The sequence below is a fragment of the Sceloporus occidentalis genome, unplaced genomic scaffold (assembly GCF_023333645.1).
Source record: "Sceloporus occidentalis isolate IW3139 unplaced genomic scaffold, rSceOcc1.0.p SCAF_4, whole genome shotgun sequence".
Taxonomy (NCBI): domain Eukaryota; kingdom Metazoa; phylum Chordata; class Lepidosauria; order Squamata; family Phrynosomatidae; genus Sceloporus; species Sceloporus occidentalis.
Window position 1 is genome coordinate 164,053,075 of NW_028316984.1, and position 23,913 is coordinate 164,076,987.

The 23,913-nt window shown below is 43.8% G+C and overlaps 1 protein-coding gene across 2 annotated transcripts; it reads left to right on the forward strand.

The window, feature by feature from the left end:
* The first annotated feature begins 3,108 nt into the window (after positions 1–3,108).
* JDP2 (Jun dimerization protein 2) lies at positions 3,109–23,476 on the forward strand. 2 transcript variants are annotated; one of them, XM_089522240.1, is made up of 4 exons: positions 3,109–3,382; positions 18,786–19,009; positions 21,811–21,915; positions 22,347–23,476. In XM_089522240.1, the coding sequence occupies exons 2-4, from the start codon at positions 18,809–18,811 to the stop codon at positions 22,530–22,532; spliced, it is 492 nt and encodes a 163-aa protein (XP_089378366.1). In that variant the 5' UTR covers positions 3,109–3,382; positions 18,786–18,808; the 3' UTR covers positions 22,533–23,476. The 2 variants fall into 2 exon arrangements, with proteins under 2 accessions (XP_089378366.1, XP_089378367.1); XM_089522241.1 differs by lacking the exon at positions 3,109–3,382 and adding an exon at positions 9,871–9,989.
* The last annotated feature ends 437 nt before the right edge of the window (positions 23,477–23,913 follow it).

Genomic DNA, 23,913 nt, shown 5'->3' on the forward strand with positions numbered 1-23,913 from the left:
AGGACTATCAGATGTAGTGGCACTTATTATTATTATTATTATTATTATTATTATTATTATTAACTTATTTATATAGCGCTGTAGATTTGCACAGCGCTGTACATAAAAACAATGTCCTTCAGAGCCATCCATATTTTTTCATGATCTATGCAGTCAAATGCTTTGCTATAGCCTATCAAGCACAAGATTTTTTCCTGGAATTTGTTTGTATGCTCCATTGGCCATTGTATGTTTGCAGTGTGGTCCCTGGTGCTGCTTCCTTTCCTGAGCCCTGCTTGCACCTCTGGGATTTCTCTCTCTAGTCTATGTTGCAGAATTTTGGCCATAATTTTGCTTGCATGGGAAATTAATGCTATTTGTGTCGTGTCTTTTTAAATTGTAAGCCTGAGGGCAGGGAACTGTCTTATTAAAAAGATTGTATGTACAGCGCTGTGTAAATTTACAGCGCTTTATAAATAAAGGTTAATAATAATAATAATAATATAGTGGCTGCAGTCTTTTGTGTCTCCCTTTTTGTGGATGGGGATGTATATTGATAGTTTCCAGTCTGTTGGCCACAACCTTGTTTTCCATATTTATTTGACACATATTGGCTAGCACTGTAGAGTTGATTCTGTCTGTGTGGACAGTAGCACAATTAGATCCTTACTGATCTTTTAAACCAAACAGAATGATATCAATAAAATCGATGTGTTTCTTTCACATTTCCTGAAGCCAAAACCATACATAGGCCTTATAGTTTTCTGCTCCAGGAATGAGCAGACTGCAGGTTCTTCATGTGGGAGCTGCAGATATCCCCCAAAAGGGAAGGGTGAGGAAACTGTGGTCTTCCAGATGTTGCAGCATTGTGCAAACTATCTGGGACATCTGGAGAGGGCCACATGCTCTCCTCCCTTTGCAGTAAAAGTTGTCAAAGGACTACAGTAACACTTTTATTCTCCAAACTTCAATTGACACCCCACAGTCCAGATGAACCCCCTCCCCTGGTTGTTGTACACCAGCAGAAAATGAAGTAAAATCTGGATTTTTAAAACAAGGGGCATAACCTGGTTCATTCATATATATCTGATATATATATGATCTTCAGAATAGTTCTGATTTCATTACTTTGCTGGCTGGAGTAGGATGGCAGTCGAAGTGGAGCAGAAAGGATCTAACCAGATTTTTAGTGGCAAGATTCAAGAAAGCAACCCTTGACAGATTTGGGGATTTTTAAAATATATATATATGAATGGCCAAAAATATTTATATCACAGCTATTTGCTGCTTTGCCGAAGACAGCAAAATGTTTCCTGTCCAACTATGTACACTAATAATCAAGCTCATTAACAGCCTCCAGGCAGAAACAGCTGAACTGTCTGTGCTAACTTGTTGCATTCTTCTAATTGGATTCTAAGATAAATCGTACAAATGGAATTTTTCTCTCACATTTTCTGGGGAACCTGTGGCCGTTTCTTATGCTGTAGCACAGATACTTCTGGGAAATTCAGAGAAAGCTCTCTAAACTTTGAGAGGAATGAGGCAGGACAGCAGAGAAGGCAGCATACACTTCAACAGATTGTAATCCCTCTGGCGAATGTTGACCTGGGCCCAAAACACACTGCAGGAATAATCCAGTTTGAGGCCGCTTTTCCTGCATTGGCTTGGTACGAGGGAATCCTGGGAATTGTGGTTTATAGCTAAATTTCTCACAAAACTACAATTCCCACAAAACTACAATTGAGCCAGGGTAGTTAAAGCAGTCTCAAACTGGATTATTTCTGCAGTGTGTTTTGAAGTATCTGAAGATGCACTGTTTTAGGCAGAAGAAACCTATAGCTCTTCTTATACTATTATAGGAACTGAATCAGAATGGCTGGATGTTTTGATATGAAACACAGGGAAACCCCAAGTGCTCTGCTGTGCCTTCTCCATCCTTCCAGAGATGTTGTACTATAGTCCCTATCATCCCCCAGTAGATGGCCATGCTGATCTGTTTTGTAACTGTTGGCTGAGCCTGTTTGCATGGAGCTCATCCTCACTGCAGAAATAATGCAGTTTGACACTTTAGCTGCCATGACACAATGCTCTGGGATTCTGGGAGCTGGAGTCTGTTGTGGCCCCAGAGTTTTCTGTCAGTGGAGGCTTAATGTTTTACAATACTCCAATTCCCAGAATTCCAGAGCATTGAGCCAGGGCAGTTAAAGCAGTGTCAAGCTACATTACTTCTGCAGTGCAGATGCAGCCTTAGAAGCTGGAAGAGAAGACTCATTTATTTGGGACTGCGATGACTTGAAGCAATTGCTATGGAATGCTGGGAATTGGAGTTTGTTGTGGCTCCCTGAGTTCTCTGTCAGGAAAGGCTAAATATCTCACAAAACTCTAAGTCCCAGCATTGAGCCATGGCATTTAAAGTGATGTCAACTTGCATTATTCCTCCCAAAAAAGTGGCACTGAACTGGATGCTATGCTTTGCTGGATGATGATGATGATGATGATAAAGAAGAAGACCTTCAGTGTTATCCATACTAGGAATTGTGTCAATTGTGTCCATTGTGTCTCCTCCCCTTCTTCCCTTCTTAGAATCATAGAATCGTAGAGTTGGAAGAAACCCCAAGGGCCCTCCAGTCCAACCCCATTCTGCCATGCAGGAATTCAAAGCACCCCTGACAGATGGCATCCAGCCTCTGCTTAAAGACCTCAAGTAAGGAGACTCCACTACACTCCGAGGAAGGAGTTTGTTCCACTGTCAAAGAGCCCTTGTTACTCTCAGGAAGTTCCTCCTAATGTTGAGCTGGATTCTCTTTTCTTGGAGCTTGCATCCCTTGTTCCGCGTTCTAGACTCTAGTCTTCTTCCTCCTTCTCTTTTTCTCCTCCTCCTCCTCCTCCTCCCCTTCATCTTCTTCCTCTTCTTCTTCCTCTTCTTCTTCTTCTTCCTCCTTCCCTGCTTCCCTTCTCCTCCTTCCCTGCGGTCCCCCTTCCTCCTCCAGCCCTCCTCCTCCTCCTCCTCCTCCTCCTCCTGACGTCTGGGGCTGGCAGCCCGGCCGGTTCCGCATTCCCTTCCTTCCTTCCCTCCCTCCCTCCCTCCCCTGCTGCTGCCACTCACTCTCTCTCTCCAGGCCCCGCTATATAACCGGGGCTGATGCAACCCACCCAGCAGCCAGCGTCCCACGCAGCCAGAGAGCAGGCCGGACAGGGAACCAGGACCAGGACCAGGACCAGCAGAAGACCCGGAGCAGCCACGGCGGCGGCGGGGGCCCTCCTGCAGCGAGGACCGGGCTGGGCTCCACACCACGAGCCTGGAGGAGGAGGAGGAGGAGGAAGAGGCCGAGGAGGGCTGGAGCCGGGCAAAGGCTTCCCGCTGGAGCCGGAGCCCGGGAGCCAGCCTTGCGCCTTCTGCTCGGTGGGTTGCAGCCGGGAGGGAGAGGCTTGGCGGCGGGGATGCTGGGTGGGCCTGGCTTCTCCCTTCTCTGCCCCTGATCGCCCCCGCAGTGGCCCTGGGAGGGGGAGGAAGGAGAGAGAGGCCCCCTTTGCCTTGGCAAGGCTAGGATCCCATAGAGGGTCCCAAGGGCCATCCATCTCAACCCGTCTGCCATGCAGGAACTCTCCGTCCAAGCATCCCCAATGACAGAGGGCCATCCAGCCTCTGCTTAAAGACCTCCAAGGAGGGAGAGGGAGGAGAGGAAGGAAGGTTAGCTACTCCTCACCCCAGCAGGGGCCCTGAGGGTCGCTCCTTTTACCTTGGCTGGGTCAGTTATTCCTCCTCACCCCAGGGCCCCTGGGGCCTAACAAAGAAGATCCACCTCTTTTACCTTGTGCAGGTTAGGTACTCCTCGCCCCAGCAGGGGCCCTGAGGAAGGAAGAAGGAAGAGAGCCAGCCCTTTTACTTTGGCCAGGTGTGTTCCTCCTCACCCCAGTGGCCCCCAGGTTTAATGAAGAAAAGACTCGCCCCTTTTTCTTGGTCCAGGGGAGTTACTCCCCACCCAGGGTCAAGATGGGTTACTCTTCGCCCCAGTGGCCCTGCGGTCTAAAACTGAAGAGACTCAATCCCTTTTACTTTGGCCATGGCTGTTATTTCTCACTCCAGTGGTCCTGAGTTTTAAAAAAGAAAGAGACTCATCCCTTTTGCTTTGGCCAGGTTAGTTGCTCCTCACCTCAGGGACCCTGAGGAAAAATATGAGTTCCTCCTCCTTATTCCAGTGGCCCTGAAAAGGGGGGGGGGGATAAGAGACTCACCCCCTTTCCCTCTGCCAGGTTAGTTGCTCCTCACTATTACTATTAGGCTGCATCCAGGAAAGCACCTGAAGCAGGAATGGGCATAGGCCACCATGGTGTTCTGACTCCAGTTCCTAGAATCCCATAGCATGGAGCCCTGGCAGTTAAAGTGGTGTCAACCTGGATTATTTCTGCAGTATGAATGCAGCCTATGAGGTGTCAGAACACTATGGTGGCCTATGCCCATTCCTGTTCCCAGTGCTTTCCTCTTCCTTATTATTGTGTGGCCTGGAAATTTGGGTTAGGAAAGGACCCTGGAGGAGTTAACAGATCTGTCCCATTGCATCAAGGTAAGAGTCTCTCTAGCAAAATTTTAGTATCTCAGATTAGGTCAGCTGCAAGAAAAGGGAGAACAGTGTAGAATGGAGCGCATCAACATATATCAGATCATTTGGAGAGCCGTTATTTTGTTAGCAACACAAAAATTTCTTCATTGCTCTCAATTCCACTCCCCCATTTGTGGCTAATTCTGTTCCATTGTAGCATCCCCTTCCTTTCTCGTTCTGCAGCATCAGAGGTCTTTTTGCTCCATTTGGTCTGCTACTTTTCTTTCCCCACCCTCATACATATTCCATCTTAAAAGTTTTCCCTTTCCTTCTTTCTTTCCTCTCCAATTTTTGCTCTCTAACTATCTCCTGCTGCCCACTCCCCACTGACATCTGTGTGGAAGTAGCACACAAGGTGCTTGCATCCCCCATCCTTGGTATTTTACACCCATAAAGGTGTTCTGTGCAAGGTGGCTGCACCAAGCATGAACATTGCTATCAGCTACGCTCTAGCCATGGGAAGGGGCTGGGGGCCACCCACCCACCAAAAAAAGCAGAGCATGGAGAAAATACTTTTTTGGATCACATCTCCAAAAATCTGCTGACTGCCCTGAATGGGAGGCTTCTGGGATCTGTAAAATTGGAGCTTTTCTCTATTTTTTGCAGAGCTTGGGAAAGGGCTGCAAATGGCATCTATTTAAAATGTGTGTGTGAGAATTGTGATGGGTTGCAATTGGATGTTGTGTAGGGCTGCCATGTCCTAAAGACTAATGTAAGCTTCATGCCTTCCTGCCCCTCCTTGTTTCCCACTGTTGTTGCTAGTTGTATACATTCTTGTTGTCCCTTCTTGCCCATGAGAGCCCTTGTGTGACTGATTGCGGGTGTATGCGTCCCCCTCCATTCAAGTAGTGTCTAGTGAAGCAGAAAAGATTGTCTAAGTGGCTGTGTTTTCTCCTTTGGGGGGCAGGGAAGGGACTTGCTGCTTATGATAGTGTCTGGGCTAGGCCCTGCCTGGAGGAGCTGGAAAATGATTTCCAAGGCTTGCAAGTTGCGCAGCTTTGGGCATGTCTTGTTATTTTAGCCACACCTTTTCTGGTATGTTAAGGAGGACAGGCAGACAGGTTAGGTTTTTACAGACTCACATTGCAGTGCCGAGAGCATCTTCTCAGGGCAACATATTTCCAGCATTTGGGTGTTTATTTGCCAAACTGCTGGACTTCTGCCTGCTGTTTTTGACTAAATCCTGGACATATTGCACCTTTTGATACAACCCAAGAAACTTTATTTTTGGCTTGGTTGAGACTATATAAGCAAATCACCAGCAAGATTTTTATTTTATCCTTTTTTAAATGACTATTGCTCCCTGAATCCTCCAGGCTGGCATGCTCAGGAGCCTTGTTGGGGGATTCTGGTTTTCATAAAAAAGAAATTTGTAGTAAAAAATAAATTTCCAGATTGTGCAGATTTGCTGGTAATTATGGAGAGGAATAAATGACCCTGCTCTACAAATCCACCAAAACACATGCATTGGATCATGCATAGCGTAGACCCGCCCTGGTAGTTTTTTGTAGATAGCTTTCCTTTTCATAACAATGGTTTGTACTGTGTGCTAACTAACACACATTCAGAACTGTGTGAGTTCAAAGCAAGCAGTTCTCAGCTTTGTCTGAACCCTTTTCAATTTTATGACCCATGTCACACAAGTACTATTCCATGAATGTTTCTCCTTTTTCCAGTACTTCCAGTTAAACATGAAAAAAGGAGCCCCAGAGTCTGAATGAACAGAGGCAGTTCTAAGTCCGCTTTAGCAATCAGGCATGAAGTGGAGTTAAAGTCAGCCTTCTGCACTTCATTCCAGGAGGCAGTTCTTTCTCTCTTCCCACTCCCTGCCTCTGGTGGTAGGGAAATAGGTTGGAGATCAAATTGGAGAGGAAGGAGAAATACCAAGAGAGAAAGAGTGAGTGAGTGAGAGAAAAGAGCAGGCAGCAGCCACATTATGTTTCCATTTTCCTTTAATGAAGGCCCTGTGGAGGTGTATTTGAAAACACAGGGTCTCCTATGCCCTCAAGGTGGGTGAGAACACTCTCTTGGCTGGTTCCAGGGCCATATGCAAAGTATAGTGGCCAATGAAATGGGGCCTGGCTCATTTTGTTGCTTGTCTTGGCAGCTCACTTCATGGCTTGTATTACCAGCCCTGGAACACAACCACTGCCAAACTCCCTCTCTCTCTTTCTCTCTCTATGTGTGTGTGCATATTGGCGCTTGGAGAGCTTAGCAGAGACAAATGCTTTACTGAGTCAGGCTAGGAATTTTTAAACTTCTTTCTTGAAGCCTGCATGAAAATTATCTGCAGGCGTTTGCCAGGGATTTCCACTGGGAATCTGCAAGCTTGTGAGGGTGTCTGGGATACCAGTTGTTAGGATGTCAAATTCTTTGTGTGGTTCCTGACGATTTATTAAATGCCCATTTGCGTGGGTGGTTAGACGGGACATGAAGTTTATCATCCAAATCCACCCTCCCCATGAGGAACAACACTTGGCTGTCTCAGGAGTACTTGGCTTGCTTTGGAGGATTGGACAGATAACCAAAATGCAAAATTCTGTACTTTTGTCTTATAATTTTGACCTTTTTTCCCCTTTAACATCTGAGATTGTGTCCTGTAATTCCTAACCTTCCTTTTTTGCTCACAAAGGGTAGGTGCTACATTTGCACACCCTATTGTTGCAATGGAAATAGTTCCAGAATTGAGACCCTTGTGCTGCTGTCAACAATTTGTCCTTCATTTCCTTCCCTAGCTAGCATTCCAGGTTGAGCTTCATTATATGCCAATAGGACCAACTATGGGTCCTGAATTGGGAGAAAGGCAGGATATTAACTATTGTTTGAATAAGAAGCATTGGAGGGACATACTCTAGAGCAGCTGTTATTCATAGTGGATCACCAGATGTCTTGGACTTCAGCCCCAGCCAGCATAGCCAGTGGTCAAGTATTGAAGGAGTTGTAGTTCAAATATCTGGAGAGCTGCAGAGCTTGAGCACTACTGATCTGGAGTAGCCTTCACTCAATCTATTGCTCCACAGATTCAGTGAGACAATGGCAACCATGATTCTCAACCAGTATGGTCATGCCTGTACTCAGAGCCAGTGTTGTGTCCAGGTTTTGGAAAGCCCATGAAAACCTCCTCCTCTGGGCCACATCCCTACTGTCGATTCCTTTGGGCCCAGTCCAAATAATCCAGAGAGCGCTTGGAGCAGAAGGACTGGCTGCAGATGTGTATGCCTTGGGACAACCATCACCACCCCAAAACTTCTGGCTGTGCTCTAGATAGACTGAGCACACGTCAGAGCTCATTAGGGCATCAGTAGGCAATGAGACTGCATAGGTCATGGATATAGTGGTTGTTTTATGTATCTGTGAGACTATTTATATATGATGTGGTTGGATTTGAGGTTGATAGACTTGGGAGTTGAATAACCAGCTGTGGATCCCAGTTTACTGATTGTTCATCTCTGCCTTAGTGACAAACACAAACTAAAAATGCTACCAAAGGAGGAGATTGCATGGGGAACATGAAGACCCAGATCTTGTTGGTCTGAAGTTCCCAGTGGTCCTGGCCTGCATTCCCAATAGGGAAGGAGGATAGTGGTTGTAATCCAACAACACCTGGAAGTCTTCACATTCCCCCCACCTTTGTTCTGAATCATTTCTCTGACATGTATGTAAGAACATACTTCATCAAGCACACGTGGGACAGAAAAGGCACTACTAGATGGATGTAAACATGGTTTGATGAAGAATGAAAAGTAAATGCAGCCCTGATTCAGACATTTAACTTGCTGCATGCTGAAAGAGCAAGCAACTGCCTGGTCTGGTCATGACTAACAGAGAGGCCCATAGTTCAGGTGGTTCTAGGCTAGGGGTGGAAATTCTATGGCCCTCCAGATGATATTGAACTGCAACCCCCGGCCTTCATCACCATTGGTTCTCTTGATTAAGGCTGCTGGATGTTGCAGTCCTATAATAGGGAATGCTGAGGATATAGTATATCTTGATTTCAGTAAGGCTTTTGACAGGTTTCCACATGACATTCTTGCAAACAAGCTAGTGAAATGTGGGCTAGACAACGTAACTATTACATAGATTTGTAATTGGTTGACTGGCCGAACCCAAAGGATGCTCAACAATGGCTCCTTTTCATCCTGGAGAGAAGTGACCAGTGGGGTCCCACAGGGCTCTGTCCTGGGCCCAGTGCTATTCAACATCTTTATCAATGACCTGGATGACAGAATTGGGGGTATACTTATCAAATTTGCAGATGACACCAAATTAGGAGGAGTAGCTAATACCCCAGAGGACAGGATCAAGATTCAAAATAACCTGAACAGACTAGAAAGCTGGGCCATAGCTAACAAAATGAATTTCAACATAGAGAAATGTAAAGTACTGTACTTAGGGTGGAAAAATGAAATGCACAGTAAAGGATGGGTGACACCTGGCTGAACGAGACTACATGTGAAAGGGATCTGGGACTCTAAGTAGACCACAAATTGAACATGAGTCAAGAGTGTGATGCAGCAGCTAACAAGGCCAATGCGATTTTAGGATGCATCAATAGAAGTATAGTGTCTAGATCAAGGGAAGTAATAGTCCCACTCTAGTCTGATCTGGTCAGGTCCCACCTGGAATATTGTGTCAAGTTCTGGGTGCCACAATTTAAAAAGGACATTGAGAAACTGGAACGTGTCCAAAGGAGGGTGACTTAAATGGTGAAGGGTCTGGAAACCATGTCCTATGAGGAACGACTTAGGGAGCTGGGGATGTTTAGCCTGGAGAAGAGAAGGTTAAGATGTGATATGACAGTCTTGTTTAAATACTTGAAGGGATGTCATGTTGAGGAGGGAGCTAACTTGTTTTCTGCTGCTCCCAAGACTAGGACCGGAGCAATGGATGCAAACTACAGCAAAAGAGATTCCACCTCAACATTAGGAGGAACTTCCTGACAGTAAGGGCTGTTCGACAGTGAACAAACTCCCTCGGAGTGTAGTGGAGTCTCCTTCCGTGGAGGTCTTTGAACAGAGGCTGGATGGCCATCTGTCAGGGATGCTTTGATTGACATTTCCTGCATGGCAGGGGATTGGACTGGATGGCCCTTGCAGTCTCTTCCAACTCTATGATTCTGTGATTCTATGATTCACATCCCAGTTCTAATAGAGTCAGCCCTCCTTACCCACAGTTTTTTAATCCGGATTCTTTATCAAGCATCTATAGCATGAAAATATTTTTTTTAAAAAGTATAAATTCCAAATAGCAAACCTTGACTTTGGCATTTTATACAAGGGAAACCATTGTACTGTGCTACTGTATTTAATGGGATTCGAACATCCACAGATTTTGTTATCCACAGTGTGTCCTAGAACCAAACCCCAGCGGATAACAAGAGTCCACTGTACAACAAAATCCAGGAAACAGGTATAACTTATTGGTCATCCAAAATGCATAAAAAACTTTTGAAGCTTCACTGGCTTCTTCATCAGACAAAAATGTTAAAAATCATACAGGAGTAGAAAAGTGATGAAGTTAAAGTCACAGGCCTACATTTTGTCTCAGATGCTGCTTCTGGTGTCAGTTAAGATGGTTTGGAGTGATCTCAATGCACACAGAGGCCACTCCTCTTCTTGCCCATGTGGGGACTAGGAATAGTAATAATAATAATATTTATTTATACCCCACATAAAGGGCAATAAAAACAGGTAATAACATTTCAACTTCATTAACAACAGAAAAATAACTTCCATAGAGATCCAGGTTGCCCCTGTCCTGTGTGAAGCTGTCTTAAGTCTCTGTACTGTTACATCTAGAAAAACTTTTAGGTGCTGTATAGATAAAACTTGTGAATTGTAGTCTAAATGAAAGAGTTTTTCATCTCCTTTGTTGGTGATTGGGATTTATGTCCCAATTTATTAGCTCCTTTTTGCCAAAGTTTCTCTACTTCAGATGTGTTGGGCTACATGGTCTCTCATTCTCAGGCAGCATAGCATGGGATGAAAAGTATAGGGTGACTGGTTCCCTTCCCCTGAGGTAGTGGGTGGTGTGAAATACCTTTCCTTCTGAGACCACAAAGAGCTGCTCTCATTGGTAGACCATAATGGATAAGATGGTCAAATAGTCTGACCTGTTATTAGGTAGCTTCTTCTGGTCTTGTTAGACAAGATCAGAGCTCAGAAAAGTTACTTTTTTGTACTATGACTCTCACAATCCTCCAGGCAGCTAGGAGCTATAGTACAAAAAGTAGCCCATCTGACCTTTAAATAGCCAGGGACAGCCAGTAGACCTGCCACTGCATGGAAATGAATCCATTCATATTTTATTGCTGATCCTCTCAGAGCTATGCTGAACTGTACAAGAGCTCTTGTTCAATGTAGAACTGTTGTGGGGGGCAATAGTGGTGAAATACAGAGGATATCCATTGTCCCTTCCTGTGGTAGGATATCCACCAGCCACTGCTGGTGCAAATTTACCTACCTCATTGCAGAAAGTAAAACTCTATGTCATCTTAACTGAGAAGGGCTATTTCACTATGTTATTTACACAGTGCCAAAATGGCAGATTGTCTGTCTGTGAGATACATCTTTTTTTATCATGCTCCTACTGTCCTAGTGAAAGTAAACAGACTGTAAGGCAAATCCAGATTCCTGTCTCTGCAGGAAACAAGCCCTGTATTTTGAGTAGCAGAGAATAATTGCACATGCCTTCCAAACAGCCTCCACTATCTGCTGTTGTTGTTATGATGACTTGTTTAATTATGTTTCAGTTTCTTAATTTTCAGTTTTTTAGCTTATTTTTTAGCTTTATGTAAGCTACATAAGGCTGGGAGAAACGTGGCATATAAATACAATACTGTACAACAAATAAATAATGTGCCTTCAAAGTCAACTCCAATATATGGTGGCCTATAATAGGATTTTCTGTGCAAGATTTTTTTAGAGGCATTGCCTTTATCTGAGGCTAAGAGAGGGTAACTTGCCCAAGGTCCCCCAGTGGGTGTCCATGGCTGAGCAGAGATTCGAACCCTAGTCTCCCAAATTACTAGTCCAACACTCAAACCACTATACCATGTTGGCTCCTGTCTTCATTATCACATCATTAATTAAAGCCAGATGTTTTTGGACCTTAATGCAGGGATCTGGTGATACTAGGGGTGGACTCCAACCAGGTTGTTCCTAGTCAGTCTAGTTTGTGTAAGTAACCTTGTAAGGAACATGTAACCATAATGGCATTTTAAAGGCTATCTGCACAGACCCAGCATTCAAGTAATAACATTTTTCCTTCCTACTCTCTTTTTCCTAATGGAAAGACTAGTTTACACTAAGTTCCTTTCGTGACAGTATGCAGACATCCTCCTGATGTAGCAAATCTGGCATCTTGTCACCATGCCTGAACACAGCCTTCAAGGCTGCAGTGCAAGAAACACCTTCCAGAATACGCACAGAATAGCACAGTCGTTTCCTGAGGGAGCACGGAGGCAGGCTCTTCCTTATACCCACTGGAGAAGGAATGGGGAACAGCTGCCCTCCAGCTGTTGGAATGTAACTAGGATTGCCATATTCCAGTCCCTCATATTATGCAAATTGTAATAATTATGCATATTATTAATTTGCATTGTTATGCCAATTCAGCACATTAATCATTGCACTTTTTCTACCATTATGTTTCAACCTCAGTGCTAGTACCAACCTAAGAGCTCTTTTTTTTTCTTGCTTTCCCCCCTAGCTGGTGTGAAGAGAGTGAGGCTTCCAAGCAGCTCCAGAGAGTAAAGGGACTCTCTTTACTCTCTCAAGGCAGTTTGGAAGTGAAATTCCACTGTGCTGCCTAGTCCTAAACTCAAGCCTGAGACACAATCCCTGCACAACACAAGGCCATTTCTGCTTGCCTCTTTTCTTTTCCTTCCTTCTGGGCCTGTTGATGGGGGAAGCGGAGAGGAAATGGAAGAATAAGGTGGCAGTGCTATGCCTGTGCAGTAGCAAGTGGAGCCAGCAGGGCAGATGACACTCCTGCCAGTGCCAGTCTTGCACGTTTACTCCTTCGTCACCACTGCCACATTTTAACCTATCCATCGGCCTGGAAAGAAGAAGAAATCTGAGATTTGTTGCTTCAACTGCCCCAGCTGGCTGGGACATTTTTAAAAGTCCCTTTAAACCAGGTTTTCCAGAGCAAATGGCAACCCTAAATGTAATTCCTATGAGCCCTCACCACTGGCTGTGCTTGCATGGGCTGATGAGAGTTGCCATCCATTGGAGATGGTGTCGCTGGAGGTCCCAACCATGTAGAAATGAACAGTGCCATCCTGTACATGTCTACACAGAAATAAACCCTATTGACTTGAGCAGAATTATAGCCTAAGGCTACAATCTTACATCTTCTTACTTGGGACTTTGTAACCAATTCAACTGACCTGAATAGATATCTATTTAACTAATTAATTGGCATGTCTTCTTATAACCTGAGTATAGTTTTTTAAGTTAAGTTGGAATGTTTTGGTCTTAAATTATACTGACCTGGAAGCAAATTCCCTGAATTCAGAAGAGCTGATCTTTAGTTCAGAATTTTAAATTTGGGTCAACTTTTTTGATTGGTTAAAAAATAGTAAGAACGGTGATCACATTCTAATGTTTTTTTCACATAGAATCTAGGTATAATCTTCAAAGAAGTAGGTGTATGAAAGGGGATACATGCTCGATGCCGTGACCCCTACCTCATGGCACCATTTTGGCACACACCCATTTACACAACATGTACCATGATGACACCACTGTGGTGCAGTGCCCAAATGGTGCAGTGCAGAAGGGCCATTATCATGGCACACCAGCACACCTATGATGTCTTTTCCAGGGAGCAGACAGAAAGCTTTTTGTGGCTTCTTTTTGCTCCTTGTGGAGGCTGTGGCATGTGGTTGCCAATTTGGGGCAAAAAAGGGTGGCATTCCACTGCCTGTCTGTACAGCCTCTTAGTCTCTTGTAGCATAAAAAGGAGGAAGGAAGCGGGAAGGAAGAAAAGAAAAATAAATGTGGTAACACTTTTAAGACTAACTGGTTTATATTTTAGCATGAGCTTTCATGGATAAAACTCCCTTCAGATGCAGTACAGAGTAATAATAAATCTTCAAGTATAAAGCATAAAGATACAGTAAGAACTCTTTTCTAGGACACAAACGTGTCGTGGTATACATCCTAAAAGTCTGTTTCAGGGATGTTGTACAGTCCACATGGTGGCTGTCTAAATGGCTGTGTTTGCAGGAATCTCAAAAAAGTAAACTGTGTTGAGCTCTTAACTATCATGACCTGGAATATGTCTCCAGTAGTGCATTCCTTCATACATCTACTCAGGCCCATTGAATTCAGTGGGTCTTACTTGCAAGTAAGAGTATATAAGACTGTCCTTTTTGAAATGTAGTTAGAACTTACATAATACTGTTTCTGCTGTACTAGTTTCAGCCCTGCTTGTTGTTTGGCAGCTGGTCATATATTAGGGCGAGCCTTGTCAGAGGGGCTGTGTTGCCTACCCTCCTAACACCCTCAAATAAAATTGAGCAGGGGGAAATAAGGCAAAACATATATTTAAGGGAGGTGGAGTGAGAATACTTGGGTTCTGATTAGGTTTACTTTATTTGCATCAGTGTGTGTGTGTGTGTGTGTGTGTGTGTGTATAAACCTCAGACAAGCATAGATCTGCATATGGAAGAGCAGGCAGCAGGAGGAGCACAGAGATATAAGAATTCAGTCTGTGAGACAGTACATGCAGAAACAAGAGAGAAAGAAGCAGTGTCGTATCACTTTCGTAATACTGGGAAATGACAAGGCATTGTTTTGGAATGATCGTAGCTTTCCTCAATATTCAACCCCTATATAAATAATTTGTAAAGAGCTCCAATGTTACAGATATGAAGAGGGTTTAGAAAGTTGAAAAACAAAGCTCTTATGAATTGACAAACTTTGTAGAGGGAGGGAAGATGTAGACATGCTTCCTTTTTTCTGTCCTGAATCCTTTCATTCCAACCAACTTCATTGGATAAAGCCTCATTTTCTATTCACATTTCCTTTGTGCAGGTTATTGGCCAGAATTCACTAAGGCAGGTATAAATGTGTATCCTTGAGTTATGCATTAGTGACTGCTCTGTATTCATGACTCCTACATACTCCCTAGTATCATGAATACGAACCAGTCACAAATGCATAACTCTAGGATGGAGTTATATATACATGCATACACCCCTCCCCACCCTGTACAACATTTGTCAATATGAGATATGTAGGGACCATGAAAGTTCCCGTTCCCACTTACTGGGCAGTGGCCACTGTGTGTGACAAGGATCTGTCCCTCTGTCGATCATGCAGCAGCTGACTGACATTCCCACCCTCCTTCAAGCTATCTCTGGTGGGAGGAGGAATTGCAACAGGGACGCTACTTCTGACTGTCTACAGAGATCGCTTATGGGAGGGGACCATCAGCCAGCTGCTTCCTGACTGACAGGGGAACAGATCTCTGTTATTGCGGCAGCTGCTGCCCAGTAAATGTGAATGGGGGTGGCTTGGGTTGGGAGACAGTATATAAGCATGTAACAACAGTGGTTACAAATTTGTAACTGCCTTAGTAAATTTTGGTTATGGTTCTTTTTTGTTCTCATTTGGCCAAGGCTGCCATTTCCTGAAGCATGCCTTCTTTTCTCTAATAGATTCCTTGTCTTTTCCTATTAACTGTGTGCTAGTAACCTCTTGCAACTTTTTGCCGGGACTTGTTTCCACCGCTGCAGGCTGCATCATTTTGTGCATCGCAAGTGACTTCATCACCAAACTACTCTCTATGCATGGTTTGGTGTGTTTGGGATGGTTTTATTTTTTAAAATTAAAATGGCGGGGGGGGGGGTTATTGGGGCCACAGAAGTTAGGTTCAGAGGCTCCTTCTCTCCTTCCATTTTAACTGGCCTTGTTGTGGGTCTGGGCAGCTCCTCAGAAGATGTAGATGTGGCCTTCTGGATGTTCCCTTTTATTTTTGCCAGTGTTTTTGAGAACTTTCTTCTTTTGAAGTCAAATGTAATTATGTTAATTTCCTTGGAAATGTTCCACTTACTTGTAAATTAAATTTGATAGTAGTAGGGTCACTGTTTCCAATTAGTTCAGCAACACTGACATCTTGCACTAGATCCTGAATACTGCTGAGGATTAAGTCCAAGGTTGCTCCCTCTCTTGTTGGTTCCATTATCAACTATTCTAGGTTTCAGTTGTTTAAGATCTCCAGTGGTTTTATTGCTTTGTTGTGATGGGGGCATTTTATCCAGTTGATTAGTTTAATTAATCAATTATTACAACTTTTTTCTTCTTTGAATAGCTTCCTGGCTTCATTTGCCTTCTCAAAATTGCCCTGAGCAATTTAGTCAGCTTGCCTCCAATATAACTTATTTTGAGGTTTGGTATTGTCTCCCACAGCAGTTCTGTGGAGGAGTCTACTCCTGTTGGGAGCCAACATGGTGCAGTGGCTTGAGCATTGGATTATAAGTCTGGAGAACACAGTTTGAATCCCCATTTGGCCTTGGAAACCCCCTGGGTGACCTTGGGCAGGTCACACTCTCTCAGCCTCAGAAGAAGGCAAGGGCAACCCGCTTCTAAACAAAACTTGTCAAAGAAAAGCCTTTGCCTTAGGGTCACCATAAACTGGAAATGACTTGAAGGCACACAATAACAACAATAAATACTACCCCTGTTGAGGTTTCTGAGTTGTTTGACACTACGTTCTCACTGACTGACTGGGCAACATCACCCCCAGTTTTTCTGCCCTTCCCAAAGACTTTGTATATGGAGATGACTAGTTCAGGCTGGTTCTTTCCATTCCACTGAGTTTCTGTTGTTGTTGTTGTTGTTGTTGTGTGCCTTAAAGTCATTTCCAACTTAAGGTGACCCTAAAAAACCCTATCACAGGGTTTTCTTGGCAAGTTTTTTTCAGAGGGGGTTTGCCATTGCCATCCTTTGAGGCTGTGAGTGTGACTTGCCCAAGGTTACCCATTTGAACCCTGCTCTCCAGAGTCACAGTGCAATGCTCAAACCATTACACCCTGCTAATTTTCATTATGGCCACTCTATGTTTTCTCCTAATACCAAGCACTCCAACTCTCCCTTCTTGGTTTAGAGGCTTCTAGCATTAGCAAATAACCAGCTTTCCACTGTTCCAGGGTGTCTTATTGTCACCTTTCACATTAGGGATGGTGTTTTTTGAATTGGAAATTGTCTTCCAGAGGATAAAAGAATCTTCATTGTGACTCCAATTATGGAAGGGTTAAAAAAAAAAAAGGGGGGGGGGACAGTGGCTGTTTTCAAACCAACAACCCAGTAGTCTTTATCCCAGGCTCATACAAGATTCAGAAGCAAATTCACCTTACTACCCAAACTGAAATTATCTGGAAATCTACTTTCTGTTTTCTAAACTCCCTTGGAGGGAGCTGGGCCTTGTTTTAAGGGAGAATCATGCTTCCTGACTTCTTCCAGGAGCATAATCCTCCTCCTTTTAATGAAAAAAACATTGGTTAGGAGAGATGCAAAGGGCAGCGAGGTTTGGGCAGGGGCCTCATGTTGCCTAGCCCTGTGTTTAATCACATGGGTAGTAGATGGGCCAGAGCATCAGTTCCATTTAGTTGCAGGGCAAATGGCAGTAAAGCCAAGTGTTTGTTCTGGCAGGGTAGGGAGGAAACCAACATCCTGCAGCTGCTCCTTCTCTGCTTGAGAATGGGGTGAAGTTGGTCCCCCACCCACCCCCATCCAGGATGTTTTTCCTGGGCGGCAAGGAGGCCCAGTGGCAGAGCCTGAAACATATGCTTCATTTCTGCTTTCCAGTGCTGAAACAGTTGGCATTTGGAGCCAAGGACACCTTCTGGCAGGCAGCTGGAAAGAAAAGTAGCTATCATAACCTGTGCCTCCTTTCTCTCATAGCACTTGTTTCCTAGCCTTTCCTTTTCTCTTGCAGAGCTGGCAGTCATAGGTAAGTTTCTGGTTTTGGAGTCAGAGCTCTCATTCCCTTCACAATAGTGGCATTTTTGGTCTCCATGTAGTTCCGCTATTCCTGAACATGAAGCAAAACTTTTATTACTTCCTCTTCCTGCTGCTGTCATGTTCAGACCTCTGGATTCTTAACTTAAAACCTAATTTATCCTTTTGCGAATCTGTCTTCATGTAGCATGGCAAGCTGCAGCCAGCCCTTGTCCAAATAGGATGTGGGGAAGAATTTCAACCCTTCCAGAGTGGAGCCCTTTAAATGTGTAGTTTGCATTAAGTTTGAACATTTGCCTTATAGTTGTCATCTGGAGAAACACCACGCTTCCTAGTTGTAAATAATGTGTGCAGTTAGCCAATTTCCTCCTTCCCATTCTGCCTTCCTCCTTTAGTTTATAAATATGCTGAACACGCTGGCTACTACATTAGATAGGCATTGCTTCTTGACAGTTAATAATCAGCAAAAATCAATAATTGCCTCCCTTTTTCCTGCTGAATCTACTAATACTAGACTGGGTAGTAGTACTTGTAGGATATCCAGAGTAGTGTAGCGGACTGAAAATTGGACTAGGATCCTTGGAGACCTGGGTGGAAATGTCACTGCAAATCACAGTCTCCCAGCCTAAGAGGAAGACAATGGTAAACCTTCTCTAAATAAATCTAAATTTAAAAAAAAAAGAAAAGAAAAACCCATGATAGGGTCACCATAAGTTGCAGTTGATATGAAGACATGTTACAACAACAACAACATGCTTGTGATGATATACAAAAATGACAACCATCCTCTTTCCCATGCGTGATTGTTTCACAGTATAATGCAGGCGGAGGACTTCTTAATGATAGCTCATGGTCCTCTGGATCTCTTTCTTCCACAGTGTTTGGGTAACATCCTAGAAAACTGCCTCAAGATAGCATTGGGAGCATGGCATCCAATCTGGAATGCATTGCTTTTACGGTGATGGTTCAAAGCTTGGGAGAGTTATTTTTTTGTACTAAAGGTCCTCAAATAGCAATGCTGTTAGGGGTTATGGGAGTTAAAAGTTAAAAAGGAATGTTTAAAAAGTTTTTTTTAAGCTCTGGGAAAGCAGCTTCAGCAAAAATAAACAGAACATGCTACTCCTTCCTACTATATGTCCTACGACTGAGGTTGCAAAATGAACTGCTTTGTCTTTGGGATGGTCCTTATTAGCCTTCCTGTAGTGACTGATAGTTTCTGTTTCTCTTTCTCTAGACTGAGGGATTGTCTGTCCTGCTATGATGCCAGGCCAGATTCCAGACCCCTCCCTGACAGCTGGTGCCCTGCCTGGCCTTGGCCCCTTGACAGGATTGCCTGGTACCACCTTGACGGCAGAAGAGCTGAAGTATGCTGACATCCGCAGCATTGGGGCCATGATCTCACCACTGCATTTTCTGGAGGTGAAACTGGGCAAGAGGCCTCAACCAGTGAAGAGTGAGGTGAGTTCCAAGCAGATTCTGTCAAGTGTTTTCAGAGCCCGGAAAAGTTGGGATGGGACAAGTCCCAGAATCCTCCAGTGAGTACAGGTAGTGGCTATACTTGCTGAGGATGGATAAATTTCTTGGACTTGTACTCACCAAAATTAACTTCTTCAGGTTTTGTCTCAGGCTGAATCTGCACTGTAGAAATAAAGCAGTTTTTGTGGGTTTTGTGGCCATATTCTAGAAGAGTTTATTTTTTGCTGAGGAGCCAGACTAAATGTGCCAGATAGCCACTGAACAACTGTGTGTGTGCGTGCGTGCGTGCGTGCGTGCGTGCATGCGTGCGTGCGTGCGTGCGTGCGTGTGTGTGTGAGACAGTGATAAAGGATCCCTCAGAGAAAACGCCAGCGGCACTTTAACTTTTGTTAGTACCACACAGAAGAAGGTAAGGGTAAACCAGTCCTGACTGCCATTTGCCTTAATGACCCTATGATGAGAAAGTCCAAAATGAAATAAGAAAAAGCACTGGAATATGAGACCTTTAGGTTGGAAGGCACTGAGGCAGTTACTAGAGAAGAGCAAAGTATGAGTAGCGCTGTGGCTAATGATGCAGTTGACCTCAAGCTGAAAAGACATTCAGTTGCTGACATGCACAGAGGTGGGGGGCGGAGGAGCTGCACAGTGTATGTAGTAGAAACATGGAATGTAAGACACATGAATCAGGGAAAGCTAGAAATCATAAAACAAGAAATGGAACAGCTAGAGATAGCCATACTTAGTGTGAGCAAGCTAAGATGAAAAGGTATGGGACATTTTCAATTAGATGATGAGCCAGCATGGTGCAGTGGTTTGAGCATTGGACTTTGACTCTGGAGACCAGGGTTTTGAATCCTGTTCAACCATGGAAACTCACTGGGTGATTGTGGGCCACGTTATAATCTCCCAACCTCAGAGGAATGCAAAGACAAACTCCCTCTGAACAAATCTTGTCAAGAAAACCCCATGATAGGGTCACCTTGGGGTAGCCATAAGTTAGAAAGGAGTTGAAGGCAACAAATTATACCATGTTTTACTCTGAAAATGGCAATCAAAGAAATGTGGTAGGGTTCATAGTGAGGTGAGATGTAACAAAAGCAGTCAGGGGGTACAGTGCAAAATCTGAGTGAATGATGTCAATAAGACATGAGGAAAAATGTACAGTATAACTATAATCCAGGTTTATGATGTCACCAGAGAGTCAGAGAAGGAAGAAATCAAAAGATTTTACATGGTCATCCAGGAGAAAATCAATCATACATTGAAACAGAACATGTTAGTAATAATAAGTTATTAGACTGCAAAAGTAGGAAACAAAGCAGAACCAAACATTGTAGTGAATTACCGAATTTTGTGAGGCCAACAGTTTGTTCACTACAAACATATGTTCTGCATTCTTACATTTTCTTTCTGAAGGAATGGCAAATGTGTTTTTAAGAAGAGCTCAGTTCCTTTCCCAACTTTCTGAATCCTCCTTCTGAAAGAGAGGGAACATGTCTATTTGCACTGTATAAACAATACAGTTTGACAGCACTAATTGCTATGTCTCCATCCAGCAGAATCCTGGGATTTGTAATTTTGTGAAGCACCAGCACTCTTTGGAAGACAAGGCTAAAGACATTGTAAAACTATAAAAATCAAGATGCCCTAGGATGGAGCTATAGCACTTAAAGTGGTATCAAGCTGCGTTATGTCTACAGTATAGATGCTAAGTTGGCTATTATTTGTTAGATGAAACAACTAGGGCTAAATTGTCAAGAACTACTGCAGTGGTGAGAAGGTTTCTGGCTCAAATATCACCTGTCCTCCATTGCAAACAATATATGCTCACTGTCAGCTAAGCAAGGGGTTCCCTGGATAGTTTATATCCAGGGGAAAATGGGACAACCATCCTGGAAAAAAACCAGCATAGTGCAATGATTGGAGTACTGGATTTCCAGATCCCAAACTGTGAAGCTCACTGGGTGATTTTCAGGCACATACTATTTCTCCCACCTCACAGAATTTTTATGAGAATAACATGAGGAAAGCTGCCTTGAATGATTTGGAAGAAAGTCAAGGCATAATTGCAGTAGTAAGATGGCCTTACAGCAGCCCTATGCAGAGAGTTTTGCAAATGGTTATTTTCTGCTATGTTGCTGTGTCCCTTCAAGTCATTCCCAACTTATGGTGATCTTAAGGCGAACCTATCATGGGGTTTTCTTGATAAGATTTGTCCAGAAGGGGGTTGCCACTGCCTTTCCCTAAGACCGAGTGTGACTTGCCCAAGATCACCCAGTGGGTTTCATGGTCAAGTCTCCCCAAATCCCATATTCCCCATGCTGGCTGGGAATTTTGTAGTCCAAAAGAGTAACTTTTCAAAGCACTCCTTCTGTATGTATACTCAAAAGAAAGTTCAGTAGCAATAACAGATGAAAAAGGCAGTAAGGGATATTGACAGTGCTGCAGAAGAGAGAGTAGGGCATAAGGGGCCATACTTTATGCTGTGAATAATAAGCTTTGGCACATTTGTGAAGAGAGAGGAAAGGCTTCAGGCAAATCATGGCAGGGTGTCAAAGAAGGAGACACGAGAGAACATTCCTGCAATGTAAGAATGAGGGTTTTGTGCTTAAGGATGAAGCTTACCCAAAGATCTTTGTGCAAAAATTGTTCAGAAGTTTGTTTTGGGGTGGTTTTTATGTTTGTTTGTTTTGCCATGAGCTTCCCACAAGGAGGCTGTTACACTGGCTTTTTCTTCTTTTTTTCCTTCAGTTGTAATGGTGTGCTTGATTCTTTTCCTTTAGCTAGATGAAGAAGAGGAGAGGAGGAAAAGACGCAGAGAGAAAAACAAAGTCGCAGCCGCTCGATGTCGGAACAAGAAAAAGGAGAGAACAGAATTCCTGCAGAGGGTGAGTTGGTGCCAGCATATGAGTTGCTCTCTCATCATGTCTTCTCCAACTTATTGGGGTACCTTTGGAAAGTTACTTTTTTGGACCATGCTCCCAGTTGGGAGATTATGAGAGGTGTAGTACAAAAAGAAAAAGAAAGGAGCTTTCCTAAGTGCTGGTTCAGTCAGTGCATGCTCATAAAATAGGTGAAAATATCTAAAGAAATCTTGTTTGGGCAGAAGTTTCTTCATTAATTTCCCTCTATAGACTGCTTGGATTTTAAATAGTTTGTGGGCATCAATCCCATAAGAGATCTTTTGATAAGTAAATAGCAGATGCAATGCTTTTCTAAATGTTATTTTTGTTCATGCATAGTATTGTAACCCTTCTTATGTTAAGGTCTAGCAACTTGAACCTTTTTTCTGTGTTGTTTTTTTCTGGTTCTGGCTTAGGAATCTGAACGCTTGGAGCTCATGAATGCCGAGCTGAAGGCTCAGATAGAAGAACTGAAGCAGGAGAGGCAACAGCTGATCTTGATGCTCAACCGTCACCGTCCCACCTGCATTGTGCGGACAGATAGCGTCAAAACCCCAGAGAATGAAGCTAACCCACTTCTTGAACAGTTGGACAAGAAGTGAAAGGAGCATAGTGAGTGAAGTGAAAAGTAGGTTGGTGAAAGCCAAAAAACCCCAGGATCTCTGAGCGTCTCTTATTTATGTATTGTATGAAGAACTGTGCACAAGAAATAAGTGCAAACAGAACACAGAGAGCTTTCTTGAGAACTGTACATTCCAAGGAAGTGGAGGAGATGATTTCGGAAATATCACAGCCATGGGGAGAGGCCTTTCTGGTGCTTCATTGTAGCACTCTTAGATAATCCTTTGTGCAACCCATGGCATCGTATCCCAAGTCTGGAACATGTTGGGAGTCTAAGCGGTAGTGTTGTGGCTCCCCTACTTTCTTCCTGCAGTGAATGGCTTGCAGGGACACAACAGTTGGAACACCAGAGAAATTGGGGTAGGAGGAGGCTGAGGGCAGGCAAAGGTGCGTGTGAGTGTTTGGGCCTCTACCTTTCTCATTTTGGAGGGGCGGGCCTGTACCTTTCCCATTGGGGGGGGTTGCTTCTCTCTTCTTCCTCTGTCCAGAACTAAACCAGAAACCAAGAATGGCAAACACTTGACACAAGTCCTGCCTCATCGCTGGGCCTGTCTGTGGCATTGTGGCGCAGGCGCCCCCCACAAGCACACCCTCCGTAAAATGTTTACAGCCCAGCTGTCCAGGCCATGCTTTTGAAAAATGCACATTTTTACACTTTTTATATTTTTATAAAGTTTTTTTTATACAACAGGCTCTATATGGATTTATATAATCACTAGATGTGATCCCATAGATATGTATGTTATTATGGTCTTTTTTGTTACAAATGCATATGCCACAGTTATCTCCATTGTGTTACTTGTTTTGGTGGTGGCTGGCTCCTTTCCCTTGGCAAGCTGGGATATGGGCCTGGGCCTGTTACATCGGCTCCATTGCCATGTCCATCCATGTATGTCCTTCATAATACTCAGTCCTGTATCTCTCAGTAAATGTTAACTTTTACTTATTCTCCTATGTTCTGTGCTTTCTTCTGCATTTTTATTTTATTCTATGACCTCTATGGGTTTTAGATATGCTTTGGACAACTGGCAGTGATTGCTCGGAGAATGACCCACATTCTGAGCTAATCAGAGCTGTGACAGCACTAAAGACTGAAAGCCTACTGCCAAGGCTGAGTCATTCACTTGTGTGATAAGGAATGCAGAGGTTGGAAGCTGACACTTACAAGAATTGCTGTGCCAGATTTTTCATCTGTGTATGAGATAAGAGAGCCTTTCCAATCTCAGGGTTCTCTAAATATCTCCAACTACAATGCCAGACCTTCACACTCATGGGTTGAGGATGATGAGTGTTGAAGTCAAGCAGTTTTGGAGAGTCCTAGCAGTGGGAGAGTGGAAACAGATAACATTTAAGCTGCATGAG